General features: G+C 42.6%; 1 protein-coding gene across 1 annotated transcript in view; it reads left to right on the plus strand.

Moving 5' to 3' along the window:
* Positions 1–23,173: 23,173 nt before the first annotated feature.
* RNF217 (ring finger protein 217) overlaps positions 23,174–25,676 on the plus strand; it is a 63,884-nt gene continuing 61,381 nt past the window's right edge. Inside the window, exon 1 of the mRNA XM_064413064.1 lies at positions 23,174–24,090. Within this exon, the coding sequence (XP_064269134.1) occupies positions 23,455–24,090 (636 nt within the window). The 5' untranslated portion in view covers positions 23,174–23,454. The remainder of the gene's footprint in view (positions 24,091–25,676) is intronic.

Raw genomic sequence — 25,676 nt, forward strand, 5'->3', positions numbered from 1 at the left:
AGGTTTTTTTATTAAAACACTGACCTTGAGTTTAATCTGGTATTTTGGGCCCTGTAATGAAGTCATTACTGTACTTTGGGTACCATCTCCTGGAGACAATTAACAATTATATTTCTTCCTCTAAGAGGCTTTTGTGAAGGAAATACAGAGTGGCACCTTCCCTACCTTGTTCTGTGGTGTTTTCTCCTTCATTACAACAAATTTCCAGTGTCTTGAACATCACTGGATAATTAAAATAGTTCTACTGGTATTTCCTGGGAATATTGCTTTGGTTTCGTCTAAGATTAATGAGCAGTTTAGGAGTATGACTCAGTCTCCATGAGAGTGTGATCATGGGGTGCATAGCATGTGGAAGAACATGGGCAGGTATCTAAAGAATTTCTCAACCCCAACGGTCTGGAACTTCACTCCCAAACAATGACAGGAGGATGATGAATTGATAGAATTTTTAAAAATAACTGTTGCGGCTCTTCCATAGTGGCACAATTGACAACACCATGCTGGACTCTGGCCAGGATCTGCAAAACTCTGCCTGATATCTGCAGCATCCTAGGAAGAAGAAAGTATACCAACAAACAAACAAACATTATAGCAAGCAGTTGGTAGTGACAATTTGTTTATGGGTATTAAAAATGTATAACTATCGAGACAGTAATGATGCTTATAGCTCAGGTGAAGACAGGTCTCAACATTGTATCTTTGGTTATTTGTGTGAAAAATTCCTTCAAACTTGGTCAAATTATAAGACTATCACAAACTGACAAGTACAGGAAAGACTATTTTTAACCAAATAATTTGAATATTCTACCTGCTGCTGTTATGTCATATCTTCTTTTGGCTTTTCCTATTTACCATATTTTATATGCTATGTCCTCAGAATGAAAACCTTTTTTCCATTTTGGGCTATGGCAATGGACTGCAGTTTCTTTGCAGTCCCTCTGCAAGGATTCTGTGATACATAACAAAAGATAAAAGACTTTATTTCACCTCTGTTTTCCATATACTTTCTTTTACATTTGTTCTTCTTCCACTCTTTTGTTTCCTCAGAGTTCAGTGTAAGGGATGGTGCTGTCAAGGGTAGTGTTACCCTTGTTATGAGGAGCGTATGTAACAATAGGTTAGAAGTCTATCACTCTTTTTTGGGCTGAGTAGTACTGAACAGTGCTAAGCAAAGCTGATGCTACCAAGCTAAGAGTTAAGGTAGTGCTGTAGTAGTAGCAGCACATATCGTTAGTTCTAAGAGTTGTTTGCAAGCTGAGACAGCTTCAGACCTGCGAAGGCATGTGGCACCAGCTCTGCTGCATGTATCTGTATGTCACACACATATCGCATAAAAACAATGGGACAATCAGTAGTGTAGCACACTGGGATGAAATGTGCACATAAGAAAAGCTTCATTTAGGGAACAGAAGACCCCCCTAGTTATTGGCTGGCCAGGAGCTTGCCATGGTTGTGCTGCTTATTGCACTGCCTGGGTGAAGGAAGCCAACGTCCATATGTGACAGAGAGGGCAGAGGTGGCTTTTGAGGAAGAGCCATCAGTACAGTAAATGCAACTATTTCAGTTTCAGTTTCACTTTTTACCTAAGAAATGATAGCGTCATTATTAAATCCCTGGTTTAATATCTAGATCTACTAGGAAAGTTCTGAATAACCTTGGAGTGACAATGAGAAATTAAACCCTGATCTCAGCTGTTTTAATGTTGCCACCACAGCCTAGACTTTCAGCTCTTCTCCAAACAGAATTTCAAAGGCGTTTTGATGCCCAAGGGTGAATGCTGGCATTTGGTAGACAGACAAATAAGCACAAACAGGTTCTAATAAACTCCCTTTGAAAATTAAGGACTTAACTTGCTCAGGCATTTCTGAATAACACAGCAGGTGATGATCTATATCTTCATAAGTGTTTTAATAAATGTAGCTACTTCTTCCTCCTTTTTAGCTGCTCTCTTTAATAGTACTCCCCTAACACACTGAAGTGCAACAAATATAAATTCACTACTAGCTACGAACTGTTCAGACTTGAAATACTGAGGAAATTTTTAAGTCCCCCATAAGTATGCCAGAAACAAATGTTATAGAGCTGACCAAACTGCTGAATTTCTTGCACTGATGATAAATGCACAGGAGAGGGGGCTGTAGGACTAGACTGATTTTCACTAAAGGAAACTTGCAAAGCTGAACACAGGATGACTAAAGGATTATAGGAATGATGAGAAAATAGCTTTAATGTCAGCTTTTTTTTAAATGTCTCTAAATAGTTTTGTAGCTAGCCCTAGAGCCCTCCAACATCAATAGATGCTCTTAATCTTACCTGTATATTCGAACCGCATAAATATGTCTTACAAAGATTCTTGACTGCTTTGTGTAACATAAACACCTTCTAGGATTATGAGATCAGAGTGGCATAAGTGTTAGTCCATGCAGAAGAGGAAGCCAGGTGGAAAACAGGCTCCTGGAACTGCTGAGATAGGTCAGCCTGAAAAACGGGAATTGGAGAGCCATCGGGATAATTTTACGCTTGTTCAGTAGAAGCATGGAGTTTAGAGATAAAAAAGAAAAATAGATTTCCTGCCTTAATATGTCCTTGTCCCTTTATTGAGTGCACAAGGTCTTTTCCAGGTTGTTTCTCTTTAGACTTTTTACAACTTTATTTGCAAGTGGGGTAGCAGTAATGGCTGCATCCCTCAGAAGTTATCACTTTTTTAACATTTCCCCCATCTGATTACAGTGGCTCAAACTTTGCACCATGAGATAATTTTATGAAAGATATTCTAAAAACCGAATCAAAAAGATTACTTCAGCAGATTTAAACACAAGAATTTACTATAAAGTTTTTCTTGAGTATAAAAGAAAGTTCCCAGCAATGTTTACCTGGAGTACTCATCATGTCTTTACAGTTTTCCAAAACTGTAACGTATGTGCTGCTGTTTTGTTTCCCACTTGCAGGGTACTTCATCTAGCTCAGACTGTTTTATTAAACTGAGCTTCAGGAGCCTATGTCTTCTGCAATGCATGACTTAGAGACTAATGCAGCTATGGCAGAGCATTTCAGATGTCTCTGCATTACCAGAGTTACAAACCATACTACAGATCCCTTTTGTTAATACTTGTGATGTGTTTGGACCAGCACACTCTATGCAAAGACACTGTATTTTAAATCAGAAAAGAAAGAAATATATATATCTTTTTCCACAGAATTATAATTTTTTTTCAGGTTTTATCACTTTATCTTATGTGGTAATGTGAAACCGGTGCTTTAGATTGTAGCAGCTTGCCATCAGCTAACTCATGGAAGTATTTTAGATTTTTGTTTTACCTCAGAAGGAATACTTGATGGGGTTTTTTTACCTTTTTTTTTAGAGAATATTAATGACTTATGGTTGCTTTTTAGCTGACCATTACATTTTCAGCCTGTGCATACTTACAACACAAATCGTAATCGTGAGACAGTGTGAGTAATAGATATTTAGCACCAGTGAAATACTGTGCATAGAAAGGTAAACCTGGACTTGCTGTAGAGACCCACAGAAGTAAAGAAAAGTGGGGTCCTCCTACCCCATCCCTAAAAGTGGACTTAGATGAGAGGGAATGACTTGCCTTTCTGTTGCAAGCTATTTTCTCCATTGCTTGAAAGAAGTTAAGAACCAGACCAGATGCCTCTCTTTTAGGTGACCAATGCTAGATGAAATTAAATCTCTGGTCAAGGATAGATCAAACCTTGTTTGGATTGAAAAATTCCCTACATATTGTTTCAGTAACCCAGGTACGTTTTGGCTCTTAGTTTCTTCCTAGGCCCCATTATGAGATGAGACAAGCTATGCCCCTGAAAGCCTGACTAAAGGAGATGTCATGGTAATTTTTCATTTAAAAATACAGTGGGAGGAGGAACTATATCCAGGTTTTACACAGTAGGTGACTCATTAGATAGCTCACTCAAGATGTGGGAGATCCACATCAAAGCAATTCAGTATAGAAGCAGGCAGCCAAAGCTGCCACCCCTGACAGTGATGCCTGTGAGTACAGCTCTCTTATGCTGAAGTTTCAATGAGGCCGAGTGATCACAGAGCGTGGTCGAGACAATCGACCACACCTCAACAGGATACACACACAAAGATACAGATCTTTTATCATTATTTTGTCTTGGACATAACTGAGGACTTTGGTGCCACAGTGAGCTGTGCCTTTCTACATCAGGGTAAGTAAATACCTTGATTCTTCCCTGTATGCATTCCTCAGTTTGCAAAGTGATTTTGCAAATATAGCACCATCCTGACTACACTTACACCACTTAAAAGAGCAAACTTCAGATAACTGAAGACATGACAAGCTGTGGCTCTTGCCACATTTCATGCTCACTTCCCAAGACAGCCAGCAGAACTGCTCATCCCAGGGGGCTCCTAAAGGCACATCCTAGCTGTCCTGAGCCTGAGCTGGACAGGTGTCTCTCTGAAGGGAAGTCTTCATAAGCTATGACTGGCTACTCTATATACCAGCATTTTTGTTGTCAGTTACTCATCTTCGGTTCCCTATTCTTTATTTTAAGTAAGTCCCTATCATAAAGTCCCAATGTAAACTGTGCACAGATGTTTGCAAAAAAATCTAAATACCCTTGCAGTATCCAAAAACGGTGCAGAAATCTCTGGCACTTCATCTGTGAGACCCGTAACTGATAGCAGCAAGTTAAGTGAGCTCCTGTATCAGGCCAGCTGGTTGTGCTGCAGAAAACAAGTGAGCACAGAAGCCTTTCTCCCCGTCTCAGAGGACAGCTCCCGATTCAGGGTAAAGAAAGGCCTGCGTGTCCCACACAGAGGCATCTGTCCCTGCCTGGGGGAAGGGCTGGGTGCCCAAGGCCACAGCGCCTGTGCATCCGCACTGCTCGATGGCTTTTGCTGATGTGTCAGCCAGCCTAACTAAAGCTATTATTCCTTCTTCAAATATTGCTGTATCTATATCCTCAGACTATCACAGTTACATCAGTGTTTCCATTTGTATAGGATAAAACCTTAAATCACTCTACTAACAGGGAGCAGTTTGTTCTCTGTCTTGGGCATCTTTTGTCTCTCAGTGAAGGCAACCCTGTCCCTTGCCTGTGTCTACATCCAATGGATGCTAAGAGAGCATAATGAGAAATTAGAAAGCTTCCTTTTGGAAACACCTGGGTTTGTTTTGCTCCCTCCTGCAAAGAGCAGCTGCTGAAAATTTTAAAGGTCTGTTTAACCACCAGCATTTTTACATAATTCCTGCATTAGGGAGAGGAGGATAGTAGGGAGGTAGGAAGGCAGAAAGGAACAGTAAGCACTATGCTATACATGCTCATGGTTTATTTTGTATAATGTATGCTGTGTAAGAGTCCATCTAGTCCATTGTGCTCTTGCCAAAAGTAGCCATAAAAAATTGCTCAGCAAAGAGTAAGAACAGAACAAATATATGCAATGCACACATTTAAAGCTCTTCCAGACATCAATTATTTCCAGCCTGGGGACTTTCAGGGCTAGATATACTTTCTTTGCAATCTTCTATCAGCTTGCTCCAGCTCATCTTTTAACATCTACCTCCTTTGATTGGGAAGTGGGGTTCATGTCTCACAATGGAAAGAATCACCTTCTTACTTTATACATACCTACTCGGAATTTCATCTGCCTTTTTGCTGCCAGCTCAATCAGTTCTTATGAATTCTTCCTGCAACCCACAATTAGCCCTACTTCCTTAAACAAATTAGGGTCATCCTCACTCTTTGACATTGTCTTAATTATGGTTGCTTATGACTATGTTAAACAGAAGAGATATCTTGAAAAATCTGAATTACACTGGTCAAGTCTTTTTGCTTTCAAGGACTGACTTGAAATATGTTTCCTACTCCTAAGGTTTTTACATCTTCACTTCTATCATCACTACTTAATTACTGCATTTTAGATGTTTGGTCTGCTGCTAAACCAGAGTATCTATGGTGGTCAAAGTAAAAGCAAATAGTATGCAACCAGGTTTGGAAGCATGAGAGCAAGGTATGACGACAAAGTTAATATGATTTCCTAGGCTGTCTCTCCCACTGCTTTCTGCAGAACAGTAACTTCTGCAACTTCTGATTGCATCTAACCAGAGTCAGAGAAAGATAATTCTACCTTGATTACTGGGAGGAAAAGCCCCATGGGGCACCTAGATGTCCACCTACTGAGGTGTTCTGCACACTCTCTAGGCTTAAGCAGACATAGAAAGCCCAGGTCTGTTGAAGGATCCACAAAGCAGCACAGCCTGACCAGCACTCACACTGCTCACACACGTGCTGAGCTCCTGACACTCTCAGTGCACCCAGCAGTCCCTGTTCCCTGCCACATGCAGCTGCAGGAGAATAGCTGTGCAGAGATGCCCTGCTGAGCCAACATGCTCTTCTCACCAGGGATGGGCTATGGCCAGAATCAAAAGGTGCCTCTCCCACACCACCCTGGAAATGACCTTCCTGAGTTGCATGGTTGCAATGGCTGGACTCCCCTATGGCTTCTTGTCTCATACCTTCAGCATCTCCCCTCCATTCTCCATCCAGAGCTCTTTTCTGTTACTGGTGATTATCAGCTGACAAAATCTCTCAGGCAGCCAGTTTCAGCAGAACTGGAATAGCTCTAGATAATAACATCATGTCTCACTGGCTGGCATCCCACAAGTGTGTGTGTCTGACTCTAATTTTGTTCCCAGGCAGCTCCTTGTTTTCCTTTCCTTCCCACCCCCAGTCTGAAAGAAAACAAGTCATTGAAACATATTCTAGGCCAGCTGGTCACTGTAAACAGACACCAGCTCTGCTCATAGCCCAGATGCATGAATACTTACATAAGGACAAGCCTAACATCCTTGTATTTTCTCTGGATAGAAAATACTGTGTTCTATCTGCCCCACTGCTCCACTCTACTGCAACCAGGGATAAGTGCCACCCACTATCAAATGCTCTTTCCTCATCCTCACCAGCTTTCTCTCCCTCCATTGGGCTTTAGCATGGATCCTAGTCATGGTAAAGTCCTCTTTTCTTGGGCCAACCATGGAGAAGGGAGTCCTCTCAGGAAATCTTCTGGAGTGCAAGGACATAAAGAAGATATATAGAGGATATGGGGGTTGCAGGGGAGCAGTTGGAATACGCTCAGTTAGAAGGGACCTATCAGGATCATAAAGTCCAACTCCTGGCCCTGCACAGGATGCCCCAAGAATCATACCATGTGCTTGAGATCATTGTTCAAGCGCTTCTTGAGTTCTGTCAGGCTTGGTGCTGTGATTATTTCCCTGGAGGGCCTGTTTCAGTGCAAAATCTTTTCCTGATATCCAATCTAAGCCTCCCCTAACTCAGATTCATGCCATTTCCTCAAGTCCTGTCACTGGTCATGAGAGTGAAGAGATTGGTACCTGCCTGTCTACTTTCCCTCATGAGAAAGTTGAAGGTCGTAATGAGGTCATCCCTCAGTCTCCTATTCTTCAGGCTGAACAGACAAAGTTCAGTCTACATAAGACTTCCCCTCAAGGCCCTTCACCATCCTCATGGTCCTCCTTTGAACACTCTCTAATAGGTTAATGTCTTTTATATGTTGTGGCACCCAAAACTGCACACAATACCCAAGATGAGGTCGCCCCAGTGCAGAGCAGAGCAGGACAATCCCCTCCCTTGCCCAGCTGCAATGCTGTGCTTGATGCTCCCGCAGGACACACTTGGCCCCTGGCTGCCAGGGCACTGCTGACTCAACTTGCCATTGACCAGGATCAATAGGCCCCTTTCCATGGGGCTGCTCTGCAGCCTCTTATTCCCCAGTCTATAAACATATCCAGGGCTGCCCTGTGCTGAATCCAGCACCAGCTCTTGTTAAACTTCATGTGGTTGGTGACTGTCCGTCTCTGATTTGTTGGGATCCCTCCACAGAGCCACTCTGCCCTTGAGGAGTCAACAGCTCCTTCCAACTTCAAATTGTGTCATCAGCAAACTTAGCTTTTTTTTTGCTTCCATAATCTCTGTTCTGAAACAGAGAGCAGAATCCTTGCCTCGGTATCCCTCTAAACACTCTGTGCAACTGAGGGTTTAAAACTCCTACAGGACCAGAATAAAGACACAGCGGGTTGGGGTCCTTAAGGAGGCATAACAAGTGCTGATTTTCTTAGCAGACCCTGTGGTGCTGCTGGAGGCAGCTGAGAGGGGTGGATGCCAAGGCAGAGCTCACCCACAGCTCCTGGGGTGTGACTGCTTGAGCTGGAGAAGGGGATTGCACTGTCCCTGCAACTGAATGAGGCTTCTCCAGGGACCCAAACCCAGAAACAGTGCTAAGCCTAAGGCCTGCTCTATTTTCTTGTGAAATGACCTGCTTCAGGCTATTCAAGAGTTAGCCAGGAGCTCTTTTGTCAAAAGCAGCTGCTATAACTTCTGCACTGCTCCAGGGCACAGAGCCTGCAGGGAGGCTCCTCTCTGCAGCATCAGGGGCATCTTCTTCACCTCAGCCTCTGTGGGAGAAAAGAAAAAGTTCATTTTGGGAACTGAGTAACAACAATAGGGAATGAGTTGAGTGGCTATGTAGTGCTTAGTTGTTAGCTGGGGTTAAACCACGACAGTCTCTTGCCAGAAATAGTGCACAGCGTTTGTCTTCTTCTTGAGAAGAGGACTTGTGCTCAGAGTCCCAGCCATCTTATGCTTACCCTGCCCATAAACCCAAGGGAGGTGTTTACAGCACCACAGTTCTCTGGTCCTTGGGTTTTGATGGGGACAGCTTGGTGTGCAAAGCAAGCACTCACCATGTGGGAGGACACACAAGTCCTGAGAAAAATCCTGAGACCCCAAGTTTCTTCTACCAGTGCCAAGACGGGCAGGTACTGAGAGAGGACAAGCAGAGCCAGTCCTGCAAGTGGCACATTCAGGTATGGGCTGTTTTCAGTGCAGACAAGTGTCTTTTGGTGCCAACAGGGATATTTTTAACCAGATAGCCACAACAGCACTGCAATTCCACCTGAACATTTTAACGCAGTGTAAAGATTGTAGGACAGACACAGATGCTTGCGCCCAGACAGACATGCAACATGGATTACTCCATTTGCCTAAGTTCATAAAACAATTTGGGACTTCTTGAGAGTGATTACATTCAAAGTCTTGGCAAAACTGTGAATTACAAAGCCATTTTTAATCAATTTTTAAATAAAGTAGCAGCACAGCTTAGTAAAAATTATTTGGGGCACTGGAACTAGTATCCTTCAGATATTTGTACTACTGGTACAAACTGAAACAGGGCATAACTACCTCTTGGACTCAATTAGTAAGTTAAGCTCTTTCAAATGCTTAAGAAATATAATAAAGAACTGTACTGTTATATCTCTTCCTTTCCAGGTTTTAAGACAATAAATCAGGACATATCTACTGGCTAGCAAAGAAAAATGAAATTAAACTATGCTCTTTCCTTCCAGTGATGTAGTGATAAATTAAAAATTCTTTTAAAAGACATACTAGTTATTTGGTAAATAAAAACTTAGGCAAACATGCTTGTTTGATGGCTAGCAAGAAAGAGATCATTTCTCTATTGTTCTGCAGAATAGATAAAATCCATTTACCCATGTTTCTCCTTGACAACCCCATTGGTCTCCATCTTTGCCTTATATTCAAAATATATTCAGGCATATTTGCTATTAACCTTTTTTTTTCTTATTCTCTGGGTAGAACTACACCATGCCTGAGTTTAAGAGCTTTACTCAGGGAATGGAAAAACTGACAGAAAACGCGGATTATTCACTGCTAAGTCTCTTCCAAATAATTTTGCAGAAGGGTTCAACAATTCTGTCACGTAATGAACACAGAAGCCAAATGCTTTGAAGTATCAGTCACTCAGGGCCTCCACTGATCTTAACATTCCTGCAATGTCATTTGACTCTGTTAAACTGGTTGTTTTCTTTGTCCCTGAATGGAGCTTCTCTTTTAAATAAAATAGTAAACAATAATCATCATTATTAGATGATGATTATTTTCTTTAGAAAAATCTTCTAAATTAAATATTAAGGTTTTACTCCCTTGTGTACTTTTGGTGATGTTTTGCTGGATGTATGAAGTGGGAAATCCCTCAGAGCAGAAAATACATCAGGGTTAAAGGAATCCTGAGGATAAATGACTGAAAATCATCTGCCTAACTGATACTTCATCGAAAATGCACTTATACCAGAAAAATAAAAATGGAAACCACCTCCCTCTTTCCAGATCTGTAGAAACTCAGGAAAAACCCTCTTTAATTTTACCTGCAGCAGGAAAAAAAAAGGTGCAGTACTTGTTGCCTGTGTCACATGAGCAGGAATTCAGGAGCGGATTTACCAGGGAGGCTCGAGACCATCCACTATACAGGCACACAGTAGAGCCTGTGGTGCCCATGGAATATCTTCCATTACATAGTAGAGGGAGCTGGTAGAGCCTTGCTCTGCTTCCCATTTAGATCCTGGCTCTCTCTGCCCCTCCCTGTACCAAGGAGGCTGGTGCCTGCTAAGAAGAATGACCTAGAGGCTGACTCTTGAAAGCCAGGATCCTTCCCTCAAAGCAGGAAGATGGAAAAGTCCCCAATTAAGAAAAATATTAAAGGGAATCTAGAGTTGAAGAAAATGTTGAAGTTCCATTGAAAGCAAAAGGAAAGGAATGAAGAACATTTTTAAACCCCATTAGCTTCAATAAGACTTAAATATGTGATTAAAGGTAAGTGCATACTTTTATGAATAAGAATTCTTTAATGACCCTTAAATCTACAGCTGTCTCATTGACATTATCTAGAGTGGAACCAGAAATTGTTTCCGGTAATCTGTGACTAAATTACTTGAAAATGAAACTCTATGATGAGCAAGGAACAATGATTCATGTTAGAAATCTAAGTTCCCTCTTTTCCTGTCAGTCAAAACCAAATCTAAATCTTCCCCTCACACACAAAATCCTTAAGAGTTTTTGTTATCACTAAATTACTTGAAAATTAAACTTTATGCAGAACAATGGACAATGATTCATCTTAGAAATCTACAGTTCCCTTTCTTTCTGTGAGTCAACTTCGAGCCTAAATCTTCACCTCACATACACAAAATCCTTACAGGTTTTTATTATTGCCCATCTTTATTATTTTAATTGTAGTTTTTATTTTCTTCTTAAAACTAGACAGAAGCTACCTAAAAACTATATTTGCCTAGATCAAGACTTCATGAAACCCTCTTAAAAATTGACAGCCTCATAAAGTAGCAGTCAAACATGCTGAAGTTGCGTTTGAGCAAATCTGTACAAAAAATCCTACTTCACTTTAAAACATCAGCAGCACACGCTGTCAGCTTTCCTCCCAGTACATATAGGTGGTGTACCCTGCAGTGTCCCATGCCCAGAGCAGGGCCAGTGCAGACACTGCTGTCCCACAGCATTGCTGAGCGAGCTGAGGGCCACATGTGGGACAGATTCCACACAGACAATACAGCTGCTCAGCCTTGGTCCCGTGTCCCAGGGGCATGTGAAAAACCTCTCCAAATCACAGGTCCAAGAGCTGGGGTACTTTTGGTCTTTATGAGCAGCCCTGGTGAACTTTTTCATAGTGCCACCTTCTCATTTGACTCAGACCTTTTAGGGGTGGTCACCATTCCCTACACACTTGTTGAAAGAAAATTGCAAGGGGGAAAACCCTGATTTTAAAAAAGCTGAAACTTGCTATTCTATCATTATACTGGTGGTTTATCCCCTTTAAAAATCTAAGGCAGCACTAGAACTGTATCTCTTGTCTTTTTAAATTGTCTCCTCATCTCCAGGGTTCCTTCACCTTCTGAGATAAAGAGATCTGTTAATAAAAAATTGCAACAGGAATTTCAATTTATTGTGTGTTTTGTTGTGTTTTTTTTTTCCTGATAAAGTAGGGAAAACCCAAAGAATATGTATACATTTAATATTTCTTGCTATCTTCCTCGTACTCTATGTCTAAATTTTTTTACATTGCACTCTGAAAAAGAGAGGTAAAAGAGCTGACATTCAGAATGAGAGGTCTTTATATTTTTGCTCTTCCTAATCTGAGTAGTGCAATGCTTTTATTATTTTTATGGAAAATATTGCTTTTTCTCCTGAAGTGTTTATTATAATCTACAGCTTTGTAATCCAAGAGTTGTACATTTCTGTACTGTGGAAGTCTGACTTGGTTGTTGCCTGACAGTATTGTCCTAGTAGTTCTTCCCTTAAACACAAGATGTCAGGTTTTCAACCCAAATATCTCTAAGCAAGTAAAAAATATTCCCGGCATTGGATAAATTCCAGTATCACTGGAAAGAAGAAAATCACTAAAAAATAACCAGTGGTTGCACAGTCACTTTAACTGATATGACAAGACCATTGTGTACACCTTGTGTATCTAAATTAGTGCTATGCTGGGGATGCCAGACTAGGAATTTGGATCTCACACTCCATATTATGAGACTGGCAAAAGGCAAAACATAGTACCATCATTTGATCTTGGTAAATTTTATTTCATCACTGAAGGCCTACTGTGTCTCTTCTAGGTCCTTCTGAAAGACAGGAGACAGATCAAAGTAGATATGCAGAATTATGGGGTTGAAATAAAACATAAAAATCTTTCTGTTTAGAAAATTTCCTCTCTGAAATCAGATATTTTTTAAATAGTCTATGGTCTGTTGAACAAAAGTAGCAGCCGTTCTGAGGCATGAAGCGGGGAACATTTAAGTCCAGATCCAAATGTTCCCAAAGCTTAAAACTTTTAATGGATTGTGGATCAAAACTAATGCTACCATGGGAAGGTGTTTTTGTTCTTCATCTCTGATCAGATCCAGCATACACACATGACCTGGCTGCCAGCTGAAGGCATGGTTAGCCATTGAAGGAGCATGTTCCTGGTCTGAAATGGCAGAATGACACTCACATCCATCATGCTCTCTCAACAATCACTCTTTAGCATTTAGTGCCTCATGCATTTAATAAAATTGCTTTTTTGCATATGCTCCATGTCAATTTTACACCAGGTTCTACATTCATGAAAGGTTTATTTTCTAGTCAACTGACGCATTTCACCATTTTTTTGGTTGCAGGTCTCAAAGACAGTAGGAAAGGGAATTCAGCCTTGGTGAATTTGGCCTAGGTGAAAGAAAGCTCTCACACCAAGTTTTCATATATTGTTTATAATATAATCCAGAAAATATTAACTATGGAACTCCATATGTACTAAATGCATTTTAAAACAAAAACCCTTAATGCTTGTTTTCCTCTAGGATACAGCCAAAGCTGTTTGAATGCTTTAGGATTTGAAATTACAATATCCTCCTGTACGTAGTGAAACCTTTTTACCCCTAAACAGGAAGAAAACAGAATTAAAGCACTTACAGTGGTCCCTTACTTTGTGCAGAGCTTTAGAGATAATTAATGGAGGAACAATAAAAATACAAGTACTAAAAGCAAAATCTGCAAAGCAAAAATCCATAGCAGAAAACACCACAATCACTTAATATATGGCAAGATATCAGGCAGGAGAATAATGTCCTGAAAACATCCATGTACAAAAATGGAGAAAGCAAACTGAGAAAACAAAGAGATCTGTACTGATAAAGTCACAGAAGTGGCTTTTCAGGAAGTAAACCTGTAGAGGAGTGGAGGCAGGACTTAAAAAAAAAAAAAAAAAAACTAAAAAAACCAAACAGAAAATAACTGGCAACCTACTTGTTTCCCCTCCTGAATTCTCTGCAACAGGATTTCCTCATCACATCATGTGGAGCCATGTAAATATGCCCCCTTTGGCTACGTGACAGGAATCATTTCCTCCACCCTGCTTGCAGGGAAGGAAAGCAAAAAAGAAAGGTCAGGATCTTAGGGATTTGTATTAGCAGAAAGCACTTGGTCAGGAAAAGGATAAAGATTACAGGGGAAGTGGTGCTATTCATCTGTGATCCTTTTCTGTTGCACACACTTTATATATTAATGATATAAAATATGTAGAAAAAATTAAGCTTTACTATTCTGCACTTTCAATTCTTTATTGGTATTTAATGAAGGTATGAAGATTTCAAAATATCCCAGAAGAAACTCATAAGCTGAAATTTTGCTAGCATCCACAAATGTGAAAGAAAACATTTTTCCCTGGTATAACTCCCAAGGAAAAAAAATTGCACTGCAAGTGAAATTATTAACCAGGAAAAAGCTCCCTTAATCGGTTGTTTGCAGGAATTGTTGTGATTGTTCCCAGTCAGACTTCTGTGTGTTGTAGTGCTCTAGCAGAGCTGGGACCCTAAGTCATGCTTAACGCAGCTGCACAGAAAAAGCCCAGACTCCTGCAGCAGCACTGTGCCTAAACACTCAGGTGACAAAAGACAGCTGCTTTTACCAGCTATAATCAATGTGCAGGAGTTTTGCTATTACCAAACAGATTCATAAAAATCAATAAAAAAGGACTTTTCTAGCAGATTTTAGTATCATTTTGTACTTATTCAGTATATACAGAGTACAGTTAATATATCTTTGATGGAATGATAATTTCTAGAAAAGCATCTATTCTTGAAGACTTGAGGCACTATGAAGTCTGTTACAAACTATATTTGTATGTTGAAACGTACTAGCTTATTTTTTATTATATTAAGACATTTTATTGAAACAAGACTAACACAGTCAAGTTAAACTCCTGTAAAGCCGTGATTCTTTTTTTTTTTACTGTTACTTACTAGCTTTTAGTCACTCTATATATTTTCTCCCTGCTTATGAAATAATTGAGCAATGCCAGGACTCACACAAATCCCCATTGAACTCTACTGGAAATAGCCTCACCTGATGATCCTTGCCTACTGATAGTTACTTCTTTAATTAAATTACCATTTTTTTAATCTATATTTTACATGTATACTATTTCTGTTGCAATGTAATGTGCTTTAAACAATAATATTACGCATCACTAAGATGAATGCATTACCCATTTTTCAATATATGCATTCTTAGTGAATTTTAGACATTTTGCACCAGTTTATTGTAGTGTTGATGTGACTAAAGAAACTGAGAAGACGAGATCTGAAAGGACATTATGTTGACATACACTGCTAACTGATTTATTTAAATAAAGACATCTTGTTTTGGATATTTTTTTCATTGGCATTGGTGCAAGCTAAACCAGTTTACTTTGACTAGCTCTGAATTGCACCATTTTAACTTCACTGATCTAAAATCATGCTGTTAGTGCTATGTTCAGATCAATTCTTAGCTGAAGAAAATATTCCATGTACTTTATAGTTGTGTCCCAAAGGAACAACAGATAAATGTTTTCACTGGAAAATAAGAAGTAGTCAATAGATGCACTTCATTAGTATCCACAGAATAAAGCAAGGCTACAGCTGTTTCACATATTAATTGCTTAACCAGTAGTCCTCTAGCATCCAACTTTTTCACATGCCAAAAAGTTTATAGGCAACAAAAATTTAAAAGACAAATCTGATTGCAACTACACAGTTGCCTTCCTCTTTATTTTTATGCTCTCTCTTATAAGCAGATCAAATCACTCCAAGTAGCAGGTGAGATCACACTAAATCAAGTAATCATAAGTAGCCCAATACCTCCTGATCTAATTAATAGAAAGAAGACTGTTGCAGTTCTATTTACTATTTCTTTATAAAATCTGCCAGTGATCATATGAAAGTTAAACTTATGACTGACACTGAAGAACTCGACGGTGAGAATTTTCTCCACTAATCTGCTTCAAGTTTGTCAGAGGTTTAAAGTGAAATCAACGCTTTTTATCTTAGTGTTCTGCAGCTGCATCAAATAAGTTAGGCTTGGTTCTTGTCGTCACCAACAGAGATTCATGTAACAAGAGCCCATCACAACAGCTGATTTCCCAGCAGACAGCCACGTGAGTGGCTCCTTGGGAAGGCTCCTGTGATAGCTTGGCATTTCTGACTTTTAATGTTGCTGATAAGCATACCAGAACCACAAAACAAAGTGCAAGGCTTTCACCACAGCTTTGGCTTGCCAGCAGTCTCAGATTCCACTCTGACAACCTAAGGATTTTGTTTTCTGCCAAGACAGTATCTTCAAATGTTACATTTTTTCCCCCAAGTCAGGCTTCCCTAGGATAAGAAGTTTACTGACGCCCTTTTATTGCACCAGGGATTGTTCTGACATTTCCATCCAGGACTTAATCTGCAAACCACGCAGCTGACCTTGTTGTCAGGGCATGATGTACCAACGTTGTGTCTGAAATGGCTACTAAGAAACAACTTCTGAAGGGAGAGTGCAAACCATTTTTCACCTATATTTACCAGGTTTCTAGCTGAACTTTTCTTTCCAAACAGTTTTCTGTTGCAGTCTGTAGATTGTTCTAGCTGGCCAGCACTTTCTAATAGTACCATTGGTGCCTGTTTTAAACAAGACATGTTAGATAAGAGAATATAGGAAAAGACCTCTAGAAACAGTTTTTTCACCGTTGCTGAGTACTACATGCAAAAAGACTCATGAGGTTGTGTGTAGACTCATTACTCATGCATGTACAAGAGTGTGCTCTTAAGCTGTATACAGCAATTCCTAAGGTAAAATACATGCCTTTTACCAACAGCTTTTTCAATGTATGCAATGAAGGCTTTAAGAATCAACCTTTAGATTAAAGAATGCTCCATGAAAACAAACAGTCCATAGCAAAAATATTTAAATTAGCTTTCAAGGAAATAATTTAACTGATTCCCTGTTAATTGTTGTGTCTGAGCAGCAATTCAGAAAAGACATGGCTCCTGACATTGTGTTGTGTCACATACTGGATCTGTGTAGCAGCAAGTTCAGTATTAAGTTTTGTCAGGGCAATTTGTTGTTTTGCTTGTTTCCATTTTTGGTGTTTCTCAATCCCCACTGCAGTCAAGCTATCTATAGAATAATCAATTGAGTGTATAATCAATATATCACCACTTTAATTTTGCAGAGTCATAATTTCGACTCCTTTTTTTCCATCTAGCTGAGAAGATTTTGTTATCATGGCACCTCCACAGTGAAGCCAGCTTTACAAGCTGGAAAGCACAGGGACTTGCAAATTAGGGACAAGGCTGTAAAATAAATCCGTATTTTGATCTGTTATGTTATGAAACCAGCAGCATCTCACTCTGCTGAATGACTTACTGAGTGTAGTCAGACATTACTTCTTGTGGCAGTAATAAAAATGAATTTGTGGAGAGAAATTACAGTATTTTGAACCTGCTAGTGACTTAGGTTTTATGCTGACCTTTCTCTCCCTGGTGTAATTGTCACGCATACCTTACTAAATACCTGTTTATCTAGTGATAAAATCCCACCGGAAATCTGGACACATGGTCTGAGCAAGGGAAAATGTTTAGATCCCTGCATTCTTACACAAAGAGAGCACGAGGCTGAAGGTGGGTTAAGTTCCTGGTGTTAGCTTATGCAAATAAAACCCTCACAGCGCACACAGTGCTATTCAGTAATGACTACAGCCCAGCAGAAAAATTCTTGTGAATGTAGTATTCTGCAGTCAAATTAATTAAAAATAGAGAGAAGTATCTGAACATACATAATTTTACTTTTAACTATAAAATGTGCTGTTAATGAGCTAATTTCACATGGCATTCTGGATGAGGAAATGACTGTGTTTTGTCTGTGATACAGTAGTAGTACCTCAAGCATCAGCCAAGACCAGGGGATTCACTGGGTCACACAGTGCTGCAGCTGCCAACACTCCTTGTCACACATGGCTTACAGTCTAAATAATGGAGACAGGGAAAGGGTAAAAGGGGAAACAGAGATATAGGAATGTCTCATCCAAGGTCACAAGACTGGTCAGTAACAGAGCTGAGATTACAAAAGGGGCCCCCCAGGTCCAGTGCCCTCACCACAAGACCTCACTGCCCATCCCTGCCTGGCTGGCGAAAGCAGCTCCACTTGTTACAGCAGCTTCCTGTGCAGACGTGGTGAGTCTCCATGGAGTCACAAAGCGTGTAATGGGAGTCTCTGCTGATAACGGTGGGGGTTGTTGAATTACAGAGATGAACTTAAGGAAGTCTTCAAAAGCATTCTAAAATTTGGCTTTAAGAAGCAAAGTAGCATAATTAAAAATTAGCTAATTTGAATAGCTCTATCTATCCCCAATGTCTGATCAGGTTAATTAGTTAATTTCACCTTTTTTTTTTCTGAAATCCTTTTAAATTATTTGCATTGCAGAAAAACCCCTCTAGTACAAAATGAGAAAAGCAAAATTTGATAATCCAGTAATAAGGGTAGACAATTGTTTTAACAAATGTTCAACTGCTTTTCAGGCCTGAAGCTAAGAAGGAAAAGATAGCAATTTGCACATCAGAGAATGACTCACAATATTTTCAAAAACGTAGCTGCTAAGTCTTTATTTTACAAAACATTCTATTTGTGTGCCACTCTGCATAGCTAATCAAAGCAATAATAGCTATAAAATATACTTGCCCTTCAGCAGAATTTACTCTCACTGTGGTGTTGTCAGGTAATCCAACTATTACTACAAAAATAAATTCAAAGAAATGCTAATAAAAATATTGCAGTGATGAAGGATTCTTTTTTTGGGAGAATCTTAAAAGGCTGATGTAATTTAGCATGGACACATGGCTGTACTGCTGCTGATGGTGGTAAATAACTCCTGCTTACCCAAAATGACTGCATTGCACCCAGACCATGCATCGAGGCATTTCATTCCAGATTAATGCTGATAAATTATTTGGGTGTTGCCTGTTGTTAAGGAAAAAAACAGTGACTGTGGGATGCATGGAGCATAGCTTGAATCCGATATGCTTCTGGGACTAACAGTGAATAAGTTCACTTGCGGAAGCAAGCCATGGTCTGGGATTCCTAGCTCAATTTCTCAGTTTTAACCTCAAGAATTTGAAAATATATAATCCTGTTCTAGGAAAAGTAAGTTTCCTGCTTCACCACTTCAAGTGGTTCTTTGCATTTGTTGAAGATGAAAGTGATTCCTGATTTATGAACCCAGGTGATATAACGGACATAATGTGGTCAGAAAATCTTGGAAGAATAAAAGACTTGAATGATGAGGAGAGGGAAACCATTTCCATCAGCTTAAGTTTCTGGTTGGTCTAGCCTTCAGTGGGAAGCTGGATTCAGCAATATCCAGAACACAAAGACAGGCATGAGTGTCTCTATAAAGCTATAGGCTAAATACAGATCATTGTGACAATTTTAGGAAGTGAAGATGTGATAGGAAAAAGGATAAACATACTAAAAATTAGTGATGCAGGCAGAAAAACAAGAAAATAAAAACAGTGTTGCAAGTGAAAAAAAGGACTTTTAAGAAGTGTGTAGAAGTAATATTTCCAAAACAAGAGAAGCAATTAAGGTTCTAAGTGCCCTTTAAAATATGACTTGAGACATTGATAGATCCATAAATTCTAGAAAAGCATTTTCTCTCCTTAGCCCAAATGTGGGCAGTAAGTACCATAGGTAGTACAAAGGGTTTGATCTATTAAAGCAATGTGTAAGATACACAGTTATGTATTGAAGGTTGTTTCCATAGTGCTAGATAAAAATAATGGCATGGACTGTTTTCAAAATAAATACTGTAACAATTAAACTAGGCACACACTCATTCTTCCTGATCTAATTAGGATGCTCATAAGAATTTATTCTAGTGCATGCCTTTTTCTAACCTACACTTTCTGTAAAATATATATGAATCTTCCACCTCACAAGATGAACAGAAGCCAAAGAATCCCCCTCAAAAAGTAAGTTCTGTGCCCAATGACCCAGTACCATACTGCTAGTTGCTTACTTATTATATAGGAAAAGAAGGCTTCACATTTCCTCAGAGGCTATCAGCATAAACCCAGAAGAATGAATGTTAATTACTTATCCTAAAAACATTAATTATTTTTAGTAAAAGTAATTTTCAAGAAGTCTCAGGAATTACAGCCCTGGGAAATTAAATTCTCCTTTCACATATTAGTATACACACAGACAGATATATGACACAAAGAGTACGGACTGCTTTAGCTCTGTTGTATTGCTGAAAGTAACTAATCAGTTTTGTAATTCATTATAGAACTGCTTTTGTGACTGCCTGTAGCAATGAGTTCTGCAGTTTGCCCTTATGCTGCATAGCTCAGTACTTTCTATTGCTGAAATTTTATGCAAGCTTGTGCTCTTTGATTAAAGAAAACAAAGGAAGGTCAGAAAGAAGGAACGAAGGGAAAACAAGGGTGGAAGTTCTCAGGCACTACTCTGGAAAATTTTACAAATTTGGAAAAATGCAACTAATTGAGGCAATAGCCATCACGACCTCTTTGTTCAGTGTGAATAATTAATAACAATAATAATAAAAACCCAAAACAATCCCAAATTTGGGCATTACTAGAACAGTGGCAGTCAATTACTTTCATTGTTTGAAAATACAAGTGTCTCCCCTGGTTCTAAGCTGTGGAACTTTAAAATCAGGCATGACTAAAAGGACCAGCCACAAACATACCTATTCAAACCAATCCCTCTAATTTTATTCAACAGAAAGTATTATGGGACTTGCTATGTTCCCAAAGATAAGCAAATCTAGGTTCTGGTGGACAACACTGGATAGAGCTTTCCAAAACCAGGGATGTCTCACAAATAATTAATGCCCTGCCAGCTGCTTCTTCGTACTTCATTTGCAGAGTTTAAATGTGTGAATCTCTGTGGAGTTTGACTTGGCAGTACATCAGAGGGAGAAAAGTGATTTTTCAAGCAACTAGGCTGAGTTCTACACAGCTGTGCTCAAACATTATGAAGTTCTTGTAAACCAAACAGTTTGGTGATAAAAAGGTTTATCTCTGCAGGATAATTTATTTTAATCTGTTATCTTATGCAAATCCAGCAGTGCTGCTATCTTCCTAATATCTTCTGTAAGGCTAGACATGCTCTACAGAGAGTGTAAAATGTGTGGATCTAAAATCACATTTTAAATCAAGAAGGTTTTAGCAACAGACTCATTCTGGATGCAAATCTGACTCATGGCTTCTCAAAACCTGGGCAACAGCCAGCCTAAGACACATCATGCAGCCTGTCAGCAGCAGTGCAGCCTCTTTGGGATCCACACATTCATCCCTGTGTGGACTCCTGCTTCATGCACCCAGGCACCCACCAGCAGTGCAACAGAGCCAGCACTGACCGCTCCTTCTCTCACCAGCTCTCTTGCAGAATAAGCAAGGGCCATGCCACACAAAATCTTATTTTGTCAGATTGTTGGGAGGCTAGGGTGGGAGGCTAGGGTGGGAGGCTAGGGTGGTCTTTTTATGAAAATTCTCCCTTAATGTCATTCAAATATGAATCTGTGTAAAGGCACAGTGGGAAAGGCCATCAGCACATACTAGCAGGTCAGGTTATTTTACCTCAAGCCTGTATTTTTTTCTGCCTGTTACTCTATAATTTCATACTTCAATATGCCTGAGCAAATATATACAGGGTATGGCAAAGACTTGTTGCAAAAACTTGGTTGATATGTTTGTCAAAAGTGGTAGAGTCCCCTTGGGGGTTGCTCACCAGCCAGGGCCAGGGCCAATCCCACAATCCCAGACAGAATGGGGGACCCTTGGAACAGCTGGGCTGGCACATCTGCTCACTCTTCACAGCCAGAACCAGCAGGACCCATGGCTGGGCACAGGCCACTGAACTACCTGTCCTTAGACCATAGGCTAGTAGGGCACAGGCAATTCTATAACTCCTATTTGCTTCATGCTTCCCCTCAGCTAAGTATGATTATCATTGCCATCCTGAATTCCTGAAGGACTCTTTTCCCATGCTGTGCTTTAGCACACACATTTCCGAATTAACAGTGGAGCAACATTCTGGTTCTTGCAATGATGCTATCTTTCTAGCTTTTACTTGAAGTTCCAAGTGCTTAAGTAGTAGGCCTGTAAGAAATTCTAATGTTTATTCAATCACTAGAAGTTCTACACTCTGTATTTTCAAAGTAAACTTTGGGATCATAACACCTAAAGGCTCAACTAAGAAAAGTTATACATATTGTTTAAAATAAATAATTCCTCTACTTTGTTTTCCTGGAAGGGTAATGATAGTCTGACATTACACAAATTCATACCCACTGACTTTCACATCTAATTGGGTCTGCAAGAAATACAGCATTTTCAAGGCAAAGAGCCCCCCCAAGCCAGCAGCTGTTGCCAGTTGCTACACAGAGCCCGTGGTGCCTCCATTGCCAGCCTTCATCAGCCACCCTGTGTGACTTTCTGGGAGGCTCAGCTCCTTCCCAGAGTGCACATGTACTTCAGTGCCACACAGGAACCAAAAGCTGGACTGGCTGTATACAGTGCCCTCCATGCCCTGCACTCCGGGATGCTGCGGCTGAGCAGCTGCGCTGCTGAGCTCAAACACGAGCCAGGCAAATGCACGGAGCTGCTCCCTGCATGAGCCTGAGATTATGAGCTCACTGGGCTTGAGGGGACGACAAGCAGACTGTGATGTCCCTGACTGTCATCTCCGGACCTGCAGACCTCCTCCTCTCACTCTAGTTAGCCAAACACCATGTCCTCTCAAGCAGAGCATCTAATTAACCTCTGAGTAACACAAAGTTCGGGATGGAAACTGCACAATCCATGTTAAGGTACTCAGTTGCTGCAGCATCAGTTCCATGACATCTTCGCTATGTGATGATGTTAATGATGACGTCAAGGCCCGGAGATAGCATCTTCAAGCAGAGGCACTGGCATATTGGCAAACTCTGGAGCAGAATGTGCATACATCCCCCTCATCCCCCTCAGTACCTGCAGAAGCAAACACCTTTTTGGACCTGTGTGGATACTCCTGTTGCTAACAGTTTCAATTACTTTTGTGAATGTCACTCTATTGCCTTGATGTTAGTGCGCGGCTCTCACAGTGGAGTTCATGACGCTCGCCACATTTTATTTTTTTCCTTCGGGGATGATTTTTAATCGGACGCGCACCATTTACTAAGAGGACATTACTCTGCGGCCGGGCCGCAGGTACCGGCACACGGCGGAGGGAACCCGGGCCTCAGGACAACGCCTCGCGGTGCCGATGCCGGGCGCTGGCGTGCGAACAGCCACGCAGTGTTTACGGCTGAATGAGGGGCGCAGCCGAGGAGCTGCGTCAGCGCGGGCGGGGGCGGGCCGGGCCGGGCCGGGCGCGCCCGGCGGGGCGGCCGCCGCGGGCGGGGGGCGGTGACGCGCGGGGCGGGCCGGGGCGGCTGCGGGGCGCGGCCGGGCGCGCTGCCCCGCGGCACCAGGGGAGGCTGCCCGCGTCCTCCCCGGCATGGGGGTCGGGCTGGGGCCGGCACCCCGCGGGCGGCGCTGACCGGAGCGGCACCCGCCGCTGCCGCCGCTCCCTCCCCCGCGCCCGCAGCCCCTCGGCGGGGAGGCCGGGCGGCGGCGGCCGGCGCCCGCGGGCGGGCGGGCAGCGCGGGGTTCGGCGCAGCGGGGCTTGGGACCCGGAAGCAGAAGCGGGGCCGGGAGGCGGCTGGATGGGAAGGAGCGGCGGTGGGCGGCGATGGGGGAGCAGCAGAGCTCGCTGAGCACCCCGCGGGCGGCCGCCGCGCCGCCGAGCCCGGTCGGGGACCCGCGGGAGCCCGGCCCGGACGAGCCGCCTTCGCCGCGAGAGGCGGTCCCGGGCGGCGGGGCGGCCGGGCCGGGGCGCGGCGGAGAGCCGCCGCCGGCCGCCGCCGGCCCGGAGCGGCGAGGAGCCGAAGAGGAGGCGGAGGCGGCGGCCGGGCCGGAGCAGCCGCCGGGCTCGGGGGAGCCGGCAGCCCCGGCGGAGGAGGGGCCGGAGGGAGGCAGCGGCCGCCGCCGCCCCCCCCGGCGGCACGTGTACTGCACCGTCTACTGCGTGGAGAATGACCGGCCGGTGGCGGCCCCCGGCTCCCCCCGCGGCGGCCCGGGCGTGGGGCAGCCCCCCGCGCGGCGCGGGGTGGTGTCGGGCGAGGACCCGCTGTCGTCCGCCGGGAGCATCGAGGTGGTGGACTTGTACCTGCTGCCCGAGCCCTTCTCCGGGCTGATCGCGGGCGAGTTCGGGCCGCTGCTGGTGCTGAGCTGCCGCGTGTGCCTGGAGGAGAAGCCCATCAAGCCCCTGTCCTGCTGCAAGAAGGCGGTGTGCGAGGAGTGCCTCCGGCGGTACCTCAGCTCCCAGGTACTTCCCAGCGGGCGCAGCCGGGTGCTGTGCGGGGCTGCGGCCGCAGCGGCTGAGCGCTGCGCTGGGCCCGGCCAGCCGGGCTGGGCCGTGGGGTGCCCGGGGAGAGGGAGCCTTTCCCGTCCCGCGCGGAGCGTGTTCGGCCGCCACCTGCGTGCGAGCTGCGGATTCAGCGACCTCCCGTTCCCGAAGCGCTGCTCTGCGCGTTCGTACGCGGCTGGTCGGGCTGGTCGCTAGCGCGTTTTTAGGCTCTTGCCGTCTTTATAAGAATTTTCGCTTTGAAATCTCAAACTCTTGCTGTTACCTGACCGGCGGCACCAGTTTTCTCTTAAGAGACGGCCAAGGAGTGATAAGGAGCCGAGTTTGGGAGCATTGGCAGCCGCCTCCGAAGCGGCTCCCGGAGCCGTGACTTTGCCCGCTCCCGCTTTATGTTCGGGCCCTTGTGCAGCCGCTGCCTGCTCCTCGTAGGGCAGACACATCGCCTTTGGTGTTGCGCCAGTTATGCTAGCTTAAAATAGTGTGTGTGTTGGATAACAATGGCAGTTAACAACAGTAAACAATAACTTCTTTGGAGGAAAAAAAATTGAGAACACAACTCTTCCATCCTGGGCTGGCAACTGCTCATCCTGGCAGATAGTTGGCATATAGGGTGCTTACGTGTTCATCACTGTTTTGTCAGTCAGAACTGCTGTTTCAAACCGAAATCAGCAGCTTGATAACTAAACTCTGTCTGTGCTAATGTTTTCTGTAGTTAGTTTAGCACCACTGACTATTTGTATGTTTCTGTTGTTAGTGTAGTCGTACCCTAAACACAAAAAACAATGGGAGGAGTATGGTGTATGTGGGAAAAACAAAATAAACTAAACCCTTTGCTTACCACCTTTCTGCTTTTATTCAGCAGAAGCTTTCAAGATGTGCCTGGTGGAAATGTGCTAGTTTGTCGGTGGAATGAGTTTTTTCACCTAGTTGGGGCTTGGTGCTGTGCTGGGGCAGTTTGTGCTCCTGCTGGGCTGTACGTGTAGGGAAGGAATGGATGATTACAGCTACCCCTGCAATCCATAAATAGCTGACAGGCCTCTTCTGACCAGAGTACATTTCACTGCTTGGAAATTGCACGTGAAGTGCAAGTTGCTCCTCTCTGGGCCCTGGTAGCCTATGCAGCATTTGCTGGTGCTGGTAGCATTTGTTTTGGCTAATAGTAAACTCAGCATTTTTATGATCTTGTTTGGATGTGTTTAGATAATAGCGAAGGGCTTTACTTGGGAACTGATGGAACGGATGGTCACAGTTAGTGGTTTGTGTGTTTTCCTGTAACACTGAAACTCAGGAACACTTAATAAGCCTTCTTGAGACTTCATGCACAGAATGATTTGATTTGTAGATAAATGGTGGACTGCAAATTCTCACTAAGTTCTTAGATTATATTATCAGTGCACATTTGTGCTGCTTTGATATCTGCCCCTGAGGTCATATGTCAGAGTATTGACTTTCATTTAAGCTGGAAATTGACAAGTGTTGTGATGTCAGGGTGATCTTCCCCATGTTCTGTAGGTGCCTGCAGTTTACAGTGATATAATGGAACTTAC

The sequence above is a fragment of the Passer domesticus genome, chromosome 3, assembly GCF_036417665.1.
Source record: "Passer domesticus isolate bPasDom1 chromosome 3, bPasDom1.hap1, whole genome shotgun sequence".
Taxonomy (NCBI): Eukaryota; Metazoa; Chordata; class Aves; order Passeriformes; family Passeridae; genus Passer; species Passer domesticus.